Source organism: Aplysia californica, unplaced genomic scaffold (assembly GCF_000002075.1).
Source record: "Aplysia californica isolate F4 #8 unplaced genomic scaffold, AplCal3.0 scaffold00283, whole genome shotgun sequence".
Classification (NCBI taxonomy): domain Eukaryota; kingdom Metazoa; phylum Mollusca; class Gastropoda; order Aplysiida; family Aplysiidae; genus Aplysia; species Aplysia californica.
The window spans coordinates 591240-602328 of NW_004797553.1; the positions used below are offsets into that span (position 1 = coordinate 591240).

An 11089-nucleotide genomic window follows, 5' to 3' on the forward strand; every position below is an offset into this window, starting at 1 on the left:
CACTTGTCTAGAACAAAAACTAAGGCACAGAAATTGATCATTCTAACGCGGATTAAATCTCAAGACATTGACCCTTTAGTACATCTGCGTGATGGTTTGCTATGTGGGAGGGGGAAGAAGTTATATCGTTTTAAACATAGTCAAAAATGCGAACTTCCTAACCGACACCGGCAAAGTCGCTTCAGGGCTCATTAACCCCGTGACCCCGAGCCGGGGAGCTCAAGCGGGCTGCTGAGTCACGCGAACTAAAAGTAACAGAATCGGGCGAAAAGTGACGCCGTGAAGCATGCGCAATGTGATAAGTAAGTAGATGTGTATGTGTGTGTGCGTGCGTGCTTGTGGTGTGGACCGGTTGGTGTGCATGTGTGTGCACATAAGTGTGTGTGTGTGTGTGTGAGTGTGTGCGTGCCCGCGAGTGAATATTGTTCGTACATGCATTTATGTAAAGCGCCTAGAGCTGTGTTCATACGGGAGTGGCCGCTTTAGAAACGATCTTCACCATAAACATACAGTTGAGTCTGCTCCAACAACCAGTACAAAAGACCACTCTCCCTCACAAGAAAGTTGGGTTTTTCTTTTCCAACATTATAACTACACTGTCCAAGACGTCCATCTCAGGGAGGCCTACCACCCAGCTTATATTTCAGTAATCAACAAATAAGAAATAAGTAATCTTGCTTAAAAATTTGTAATATAGCCTTAGACAGTGTTCTTCTCTGGGGTGTTGGTGACAGAGGTTCTAACCAAGCATAAATGTAATGTAAAGGCATGATGAAAAAAAATCTTGCTGGGCTTATCCTTGTCCAGTTTTTTTTTTAATGAAAGGGGAGAGGGGGGATTGTCAGAGTGTGTTTGTGGTTACCTACTGCTTGCAAAAAAAAAAAAAAGAAAACCTTTGGAACTGCAGAATGCTTTTAGCCTTTAGTAAGAGTTTCGCGGCACTTGCAACACAATAAGGTCATATAAGTGCCGAAGATTAGAGGTGTCACAAGAGAGTAACAAACACAAAAAAGAAGAAGGGAAGATAAGGACGATAGACATTTGATAGGTAAGAGGAAGCAAACCACATCAGAGCACCCGCCAACCACCTACAACTACAGAATGCTTCACAAGCCTTTGACCCCGATTGAGCATCATAACACACCAAGCCACACACCCACAATAGCTAATAGTCTCAAGTTTCAAACAATGATCCAGTTTCAAAATTTGCTCATGAGTCTTGCTATCACCCACAACACAAAAGGGCAGGACTTTTCTAACACCTAGTCAACCTAATGTTTGCCTTACTCTTGGCTTTGGTACTTCTAAAGTTTAATAGTTTTTCTGAGGGCAAAGGGTCACTGAGTGACTACAATGGCTCAGAAGACTGTCCGAATCTGGTAGTTTCCATCCGTTTATTCCAGTGGGTTGGGGGTAGCAGGAATCTTTCAAATAATCGGAATCAGGGGAATTACAATTTTTGTTTTAGTAAGAGTTTTATGGCACTTGCAACACAATAAGGTCATATAAGTGCCAAAGATTAGAGGTGTTACAAGAGAGTAGCAAACACAAAAAAGAGGAGAGATAAGGACGATAGATGTTTGATAGGGCAGAAGCAGCGACCCCCCACCAGAGCCCCAACCAGCCACCGACCCCTGACCATCAGACCCCAGACGGTAGGAGGCACGTGGCGAGCAGACCGACCTGTATGGAAGGCTTGTTGAGATGTCCCAGGTTGGAGGTGGTCTGCCGGGGCTCCTGTCCCAGAGCCATCATGTTAGGGTTGATCAGACGGAACGCATCGATTACAACCTAGGAAAAAAGACAAAAAAAAGTTGTTTTTATTTTAATATCAGGGAAATGTGGCTTTTTTGAGAGCATCCGAGGAAAGGAATGAATGGAGAACCATGATCGCCGATGTCTGTTGCAGATCTGGCACTGGATGAATGAATAATAATAATAATAAATAGCATTTGTATAGTGCATATCCCCACTCGAAAGCAAGCTATATGAGCTTTACACTATATTATTATCCCAGCAGACCATAGAACACTCGGAAACATTCTCAGCTTCTTGGGAAGCATACAGTGCAAGCAGCTGGTAAAGCGCTCAAACACTAACAAACTGTCAAGATCTTTCACTGTCTATAGCTGGGTACCAATTTTCACCTGGGTGAAGTGGGGAAAATTCATGTAAAGTGCCTTTCGCAAGGATACAATGTCGGGCCTGCGGCTCGAACCCCCGAACCCGCAACCTCACGATTACGAGTCCGGTAGCCTAACCGCTAGGCCACCACAATGTTTTTTTCATGCAAATCTGCATACATACTGCATGCTAATTTTCACAGTGTTTCAATCATTAAACCTCACAGAAACCGCATTGTAAAGTATTGCGAGCTTGACTTTCAAGGGAAGGCCTAATAGCAGTTACCGTATGTTCTAATTCTTTTACTTTCAGGCATGCATAAACCACTTATCATCCAGGTAGTACCTTTGCGTCTTACAGTAAAACATTCAAACTCTGAGGCAAGGCCAATTTCAACACAATGCTGAGGACAAGTAACTGACAACCACCTCCCTCACGATACTTTTGATAAACATACTGAAACCATGATGTACAAAAATTCATCCTAAAATCATGTGACAAATTTTTTACAAACTCAATATTTGCCAGGCACTGGTGATGGTAAAGAACATAATGTGGAAACTGTTTAAAAAAATATTTTTTAATGAATAAAAAAGGAGCACAGTTGTTCAATTGAATCTCATCTGCATGCACCTTCCACTGTCTCTTAGAAAACATAGATGAATATTAAGCGCAAAGTTTAAAGCTTCCATCTTGGAATCAAGCTCATTTAGGGAAAAAAACTTTGATCCGTTATGTAAGTTCAGCCTTGACACAGCCTCTTCTTCAATTAAGGGCTAAAACTAAATAAGATATACAAATTTTTGCTGACTTGAGTTTAGTTTTATGGCACTTGAAACACAATAAGGTTACAGGTGCTGAAGACTAGAGGTGTTACAAGAGAGTAGCAAACACAAAAAAAAAAGGATAGACAAGGACAATAGATTGATAGGAAAGAATAAGTAAACCATACCAGAGCCCTAGCCAACTACTCACTTTGCAGACTTTCTAAAATGAAAATGAAACTGAAGAACATTTATAACATGTATATTGGGCCTGTGTCCATCTACCCAAATGCTATTCTGAAGAAAGCAAAAGAGCTTATACAAATGTAATTTCAGACAAGTATCCATAACTAAGGGATTGTGACCAGACAGTGACAGCACACACCAAAGAAGTTATATATATATGTATAATACTAGAGCTCGCAGCAGCGACGTCCCACCATATAACCTCTTCGGAACACACTAAAGTCTTACCTTTCCTTTCACACTCTGAATGGGGTCAACGACCACGGCCACCGCCCGCTCCGACAGAGCTTCAAAACTCTGCTGTGTGTTGATGTCCACACCTGAGAGCCAGCAGCCGAAGCCAGGATGGGAGTGGTACCAACCCACCACCATTTCCGGCCTGTGGAGACAAACAAACGAAAGCCATGTTCAATATTCATATATTTAGAATAAATAATACCATGACGATCCTTCCCCCCTCTACACATGCAAATTACCAGAACACCACAGAATCTCAAGGCTCTGGTAAATAAAACCCATAAATTTCAGTTCTTATTAGAACCTGCACCAGCAATATACTCATCTTGAACAAAACTTCATTTACATAGTATCGTCTTCAAGACTGAATAAAGAAAAGAAAGCAAAAAAAAAAGTCTAGCACACAGAGCGAAACTGGCAGGATGTAGAAATCTTTCAGTTAAGTATGAATTTCCCAGCGTAGATGTTTCAAATACAAAGAATACAATAGAATAGGAAAAATTTCAGGACTTGTATGTATTATCTGTTCAATGTGCGTGTATCATTATGTTCATACAAATCTATAATATGTAGAAACACATCAAAATGATCCAAGTCCTTCATCACTCTACCACGGCAGTAGTGTTACCATTTTTACAAACATTTTCACACCCCTTCCCTTTTCCAATTTTCCTAGCACAATCTACAAATCTTCAGTAAGATACTGTCACCTGTATCATTCCTCCTCCGCAGCCAAAATATGCAATTTTAATTCACATGCTTTAACCACAACAAACAACTCACTCTTATTCAAAGCACACGCAATTCTGACAAGATGCTTATTCGTTGAATAAAACAAAAAATCAGGTTTGGTCTTTCTATCAAGAAAAGGAAAAGTACACACACACAACAGCTCAAGAATCCAAACCCTTAGATATTTTCCCAAGTTATCTGGTCTGACTACCAAACCAACTGAATGATCAACTGGGTACCTTCCCGTCTGTCTGAGCATGTCCAACATCTTGGCTTGAAACACAGGATCCACAGCTTCAACACTTACACCCTGAACATGAAAATATATTAAAGTTTTAGAATACTTTGAACCGTAAACCATTAAAAAATCTTACCAGTCGTTAGTCTAACATGTAAAAGTACTACTACTAAATATATATTCTAAAGACAAAGTTGTACTTCGTATACTTTTTAAAAAGGAATCTTAAAAAGTTAAGAATATTAATAACTGCGTTTATTCAAAACATGTGCGGATGAATTTATTTTTATTTTTTGTAAAAGAATTTTTTACATGTATTATTTCACAGCTTGTAGCTGCTAAGGGTCTTGTTCTCATACTTTGGACAGCAAGAAACATTATAAAAATGAGACAACCAATAAGATATAATTTGCAATTTCACAAAGATGGAAACGAAGAGCCTTAAACGTGAACAAGAAAACACCAACTTCTCAGCACTTTTAGCTTATATCTTTAAAGATGCAGATATCATGTTTTCAAAATCTCATATGCCTTATCTTTAAGAAAAGCACAAAAGGACATTTTAATCAGAAGCAGGAAAGGTAAGACAGAAATTATAATTAAAGAGACTAGAAGGGAGAGGAATGTTGACCCTGGTTCACAGCTCAAATAGATTTGATATCAAAGAAGCATCATATCCATCAATGGTGTGTAAAATATGCAAATTGCAACTGTCCAAGAGTAAAACGACACATTAAAAAAAAGGGAATAGACACCGGATTGAAAATCATATGATATACTTGGGTAATTTTTTTAACGTTATTTCGTCTGTGTCAAATTTATAACAGTGAATGTCAAGCAGTATTCAATTACAAAACTACTGAAGCATCAAAATTAACAGAAAACAAGTAAGGGGCACGCATCAATAGTTCCACCGATGACAAAATCTATTGAAGAAAAATGATAACACTACTTTTCACATTAGAGACTTTACCGTTCCTGACTGGGGCATGGCGAAAACATCAATGACGCGGACTGTGTAGTCGTCAACAAATTCACCAAGCATCAAACCCATCACTTCCATAGGAACACCAGCACGGCCATGCTTCAGCATCTGACCAAGATGAGAGACACACACACACACACACCATATGAAAGCAGCCAACACGTACATGTATGATATATACACACACACAAATAGCAATAAATCACTGACCCTCCCCCCCTCCAAAAACCCCCCCTGTTTTTTAATTAATTCTGTTCACATCATGCAACCTGCTGCTATTTCAAGAAATACTTCGACCCAAATTTTATTTCCCCAACTCTGCAGCTCTGACCATTTTCTGGAGATTTTCCTTCATTACCAATACAGAAAACAAGAAAAGTCATGATAAACAGCCATCAATTCTGACCACATAGGTGCACCAAGCAGTCCTTACCTTCAACAAGGCCAGAGATGAGATGTAGACTTGTTCTGCAGTATCCACGACTGGAACATCAGTGGGAGGGGTACCCTGCACAACAGTCAAATTTCACACATTGGATTTGGTCATATAAATTAAGCAGTCCTTCACACACCAGACTAAAAATTTGTATCCCTACTGCGGGTAAAGAGGAATTAATTCAACCATTTCTGACGATAGTACGCATGTCCACTGATCTGTAACAAAACAAGAGGGACAACTCGATGTGACGCCGAAACTGATGTGTCCCTTCTGTTTTTCCTTATAAGATAAGATGAGGTAAGTATAAGATAATACTTTATTATCCAAGAGGGAATCTTTTCTTGGGTGTACAGGACCGTAATTTTTTTTTCTCTTACAGGAGAATAAACGCATAAATATATATAGCATATTCACATTTGTACTAAACTGTTTGTAAATAAAAATAAAACAACTGCATTGTCGGAAGGATTTCCGTAATTTGTGACCACCCCAACAAACGCAATAAAGAAGAGACCTAACCCTCCTAATCTCGACCCTACCCCTTACCCAAACCCAAACTCTCTATTCTATCCGCTCTATTCTTCATAGTCGTCGCTCATTACGGAATTCCTCCCGTACTGTCTTCAATTTCCACACATAAAAGCAGTTTCAAGTCTATTTCAGCAAGAGCAATAGTTCATCAAAAATAGCATAAAGTGTCTTTCCATAATTTCAAATCGACTGCTTAGTGTAAGAGTGCGCCATAAATGGTTGCTTTTAAGGACAAGCGGGCTAACCCAGATTTCGGGGGCTTCCAGAAATCTTGACCGTCACCTAAAGTGGACATTGCCCTACCTATAAGAGAAGTTTGGTTTCATTGGTGGGTATTTAGTTTGACTCTCCTTGTCTTTTAGAGACACTGAACAAGGGGCAAAAACTTTACCTTTGATTTTCTCAAAACAGCATTTTTCGGGATATCCCCTTGAGCTTAAAGGCGACCAAATATGTCATACTGAAGTAACATAAGACAGAGTCTTTGAAAATTGGGCAGTCTAAATGTCAATTTCATTCAGGAGATTCAACCTTTGTCAGTGCTGTACTTTCCATTGCTCCCTTTAATAAACGCTCTAAATCACCAGTTTTGTAAACATTGTCTCATCAAACTTTTCATGAGTACTTTGAAGGGAAAAAAAGGAGGGTTGGAGGGTGAGTGTTAAAATTACTTAGGTCCTGATAAGTAAAGAGATTCAACACATTTTCTTGTTCATCAACTTTTAGGGTTGAGAGGATGAGAGACTAAAGTTAAAAAGATAATCTGTAAGAAAGCAAACAAATTTATGAGGCATTACCTGGCCCAGGCCTGGGACTCTACCACCTAAACTCAGCAAACGATCCATTTCAACTAGTATAATATCTGGAAAGAGAAACAAAGTCAAAATAAAAATTACACAAAAATTAAAAGAAAATTTAAAAAACACATGACATGCACAAGAACAAATACCTTCTCTTCTCAAAATACAAAAAAAAATGACTTTCCACAACATTTTTATCATAAAAGGCATTGAGCTTTTTAATTGAAAATAAAATTAAAGGCCAGGCTATGCATTTTAAAAAGTCTTTATTTATTTAGCCAAAATATCTACCTTTCAAGTTATTGGGCCGATCAGGGAGTTTTATTGGGCGCTTTCTGTGGATTTGCGCGATTGGATCCATAGAATGTGCAACAATCCATCAATTGTTGCGCATGTTTTTGATTGGTGTATCACGCAGCGCTTTTTGTGGATCTGTAGAATGCGAAATTCATCTAAGATTTTACACGAGTGTCGAGTGTTCCATTTTTCTGCTTATAAGTAAGGTGTTTAACATTAGATGAGCGTCCATAGAATCTATCTATATTGTTGACATTGCACGCAGCAGAAGTTACGTCATACTTATGACTAAATGACGCATTTGGGGATCTACAAAAGGCGCAGCAATTGATGGCAACAATATTAAAAAACAAAAAACACACATAGAATCTAGATTCTAAATGCAAAACAGTAACATAAAGTGCGGACCATTGCACAGCGAGACATAAAAGTAGTTCCGGCTTCGTTCAGTGTTGGGTCCACAAGTTGAATCTTACTGGTAAGGCTAGATCTAGACCTGCATGTGAGCCTCAAACAGATTGTCTGAAAATTTTGCACCCCCCCCCCCACAAATAAGAGCTTAAATTTGTGGGTGTCATAAGGAAGGACTTTTCAGAGTAACGAGCGACCACCCCAACAAACACAATAAGACACCTTAGAACCCTAACCCTACCCCAAAAAAGAACCTGCAACGGGCCTCATGTAAAAAGGCCAGCACAAGTCCAAAATGAAAAAAACCCACCCAAAACCCCACTCCAAAACAAACAAAGAGCATGCATAAATGGCCTCATCTACATTGCTACAATAGGATTTGATACAAGTAATAAAATTGGAATATGAATCCTCCCATATATAGATCTAGTAATCTAAATAAATCTAGATCGAGATCTTGTAGAACAAGTGAATAGGAATAGGCCTTGAACTAGTAATCTGCATCCGATTCCGAATAGAGGGACTCAGCCGAGTATAGATTCTATAAATAATTCACGCACCTGATGAAATGCTTTTTACCAACATTAATATTACAGCACAACCTATGGTACGGTTTGACACAATAGAATTGGAATATGAATCCTCCATTGAGGACTATAATGATCTATAATATAAATCTAGATCTAGATCTAGATTCTATTAGAACAAGTGAGTCGGACTTGAATGAATCCACACGATTTCAACAATTGAATTTGTCAACAAACGAAATTCAAAATGGCCGCTCGAGCACGAAACTGAAAGTAGATAATTTAGGTCGTCGTCATTTTTCGTATTCGCATTTCTACTCAGGTTCCGACAATTATGTCGGAAACGCCGACGTCGGCACGAAAACGAAAGTGCCGACAAAGCCGACGGGAGAAAAGGGGGCGCTGGCAGTCGGCCAGGCCTCGCACTTCGCATTGACTGATACAGGTGGGCCTAGCAATAGCATCGGCCGGCTTGCGGGTCGGATCGCCATTGTCGGATTTCAGACGATTGTCGGCAAACATCATGAACATGCAGGTCTATAGATCGGTAAATTTTTACTTTCACTCTCGCACACAGATGCACTCTTTCAGGGGTCAAACTGAAGTACTGTTTGCTGCAGATCACACATAGAGCCACTAAAACTATCGCAAATCAATTATTTTCAAGACAATTTCAAATCTAACTGTAAAATATCAAATAATGGGTAAAAACAGGGGGGCATGCCCCCATGTAACCCCCCAGATTTTCTTTTACCCCAGTGGGGCGAAAGTGGCTATTCTCACCCGCCCGGAAGTTCTCGCAAGATCTACTCCTCCCCTCTTCTCTCTCTCTCTGTCTCCTTCTGAATACTGTCTATCGGTGTGGACGATCAAATTGACCAAAAACAAAGTTAAAAAACGATGTTAAAACACAAAAGTAAATTAATTTGGTTGTCTACAAAGATGCTACGGCTATTTAACTTTTCGAACCGAGCCGAACTACGCGGGTCGCCATTTTGTTTTGCCCGGAAGTTCTCGCGCTACTCCTCTCTCTCTCTCTTTCTCTCCACTGCCCACAGACAATTGTACGCTTTTAGTAGGCTACAGTTGTAATGGAACGTTTGTTCACAGCACAGAATTCTACAATTTTTCTGTTATCACAGTAGTGTAGAATTCTGTGGTTTAGGGTGAACGCAAAATTTGTTGGCCTAGACCTAGATCGGCACTTTTTCGGTAGTTCCCACCCCGCAATTGTTATTCACGGGTTTTGGCCCCAAGAGTAGGGGGGTTTCAGGGGGGCATGCCCCCCTGAATTTTACCACAATTTAATGTTTTGTTGTTGTTAGGTTTGATATCTTAGCTCACCGCGAATCAAACGTATAGATCTAGATCTAGAAGTAGGTCAGGCTCAAATAAGGGGGGTGGGAACTACCGAAAAAGCACCCCTAGATCTAGATCTAGGCTATAACGGGGAACGTGCACCGGGTGAGAATATAGCCAAAAGACTCGCCTGCACTATTCTCACCCCGGGTGAGAATAGAGGTGGCCAGTGGGGCAGGCCCCCCTGGAACCCCCCGGCCGATTGGTCCAAAGCACGTCTATCTCGGTTAAAAACAAGAAAGTGGCTATTCTCACCCGCCCGGAAGTTCTCGCAAGATCAACTCCTCCCCTCTTCTTTCTCTCTCTGTCTCTTTCTGAATACTGTCTATCGGTGTGGACGATCAAATTGACCAAAACAAAGTTAAAAAATGATGTTAAAACACAAAAGTAAATTAATTTGGTTGTCTACAAAGATGCTACGGCTATTTAACTTTACGAATTGAGCCGAACTACGCGGGTCTCCATTTTGTTTTGCCCGGAAATTCTCGCGCTACTCCTCTCTCTCTTTCTCTCTCCACTGCCCACAGACAAAATTGTACGCTTTTAGTAGGCTACAGTTGTAATGGAACGTTTGTTCACGGCACAGAATTCTACAATTTTTCCTCACAGTGTAGAATTCTGTGGTTTAGGGTGAACGCAAAATTTGGTGAACGCGCACCGGGTGAGAATAGCCACAAGACTCGCCTGCACTATTCTCACTCCGGGTGAGAATAGTAGAGGTGGCCTAAAACTAAAAACAATCAAATATTTCAAAAATATTAATTTGCGACGGAAATGAAGTTGATATTCGTGTTCTGCGCATCAATATTTAGTAGAAAATAGACAACTGGTAGAATTAGATCTAGATCTAGATAGATCTATCTAGATCTAATATCTACATCTACTGTTACAACCCTCAATAAATTGGCGTCCGGTAGCGGTACAGGCCAACGACGCTACCGTCCACACTAAAACTTCCCCCTTCAACCTTGGCTCACATAAGTAGCCCACTTCAGATGATTCAGGGCCACACAAATTTAGTAGCAGCGATGGACTATACTAACATCAGAAGACTTAGATAAAACTTAAGTAGAATCTACTCACCAAGTAGGGTAGATCTAGTTTGTTGTTCTTTCTAGAATCGTGTTACTTGCTTGCTTGAAAATCCTTAGTCACCGGAAGTGCAAAGTGTTGGGCGATAATCCGAGAGTTGTGTCCCCTGTTGCACCAGAGAGTTTACAGTAACACTAGAGAGATGGCACTTCGACCGGATGCGCGTATCTGGGTCACCAGCTGATCGTGGAGAAACGCGCGGTAAACAAAACAAACTGCGTTCATTGTTCAAGGCATTTTCGTTGATCGCAGACAAGCATGGTCCCGGTTAGCACGAAATGTCAATGGCGTTCTGCTATAAACTGCA

The 11089-nt window shown here is 40.3% G+C and overlaps 1 protein-coding gene across 1 annotated transcript in view; it reads right to left on the bottom strand.

Annotated features, from left to right (window-relative positions):
• LOC101864533 (26S proteasome non-ATPase regulatory subunit 14) overlaps nucleotides 1-10879 on the bottom strand; it is an 18347-nt gene extending 7468 nt beyond the window's left edge. The window contains exons 1-7 of the mRNA XM_005101438.3: nucleotides 10774-10879; nucleotides 7094-7158; nucleotides 5760-5834; nucleotides 5315-5434; nucleotides 4343-4413; nucleotides 3363-3513; nucleotides 1684-1791 (exon numbers count right to left, since the gene is read on the bottom strand). Coding sequence (XP_005101495.1) covers nucleotides 1684-1791; nucleotides 3363-3513; nucleotides 4343-4413; nucleotides 5315-5434; nucleotides 5760-5834; nucleotides 7094-7141 — 573 coding nt within the window. The 5' untranslated portion in view covers nucleotides 7142-7158; nucleotides 10774-10879. The remainder of the gene's footprint in view (nucleotides 1-1683; nucleotides 1792-3362; nucleotides 3514-4342; nucleotides 4414-5314; nucleotides 5435-5759; nucleotides 5835-7093; nucleotides 7159-10773) is intronic.
• Nucleotides 10880-11089: the final 210 nt, after the last annotated feature.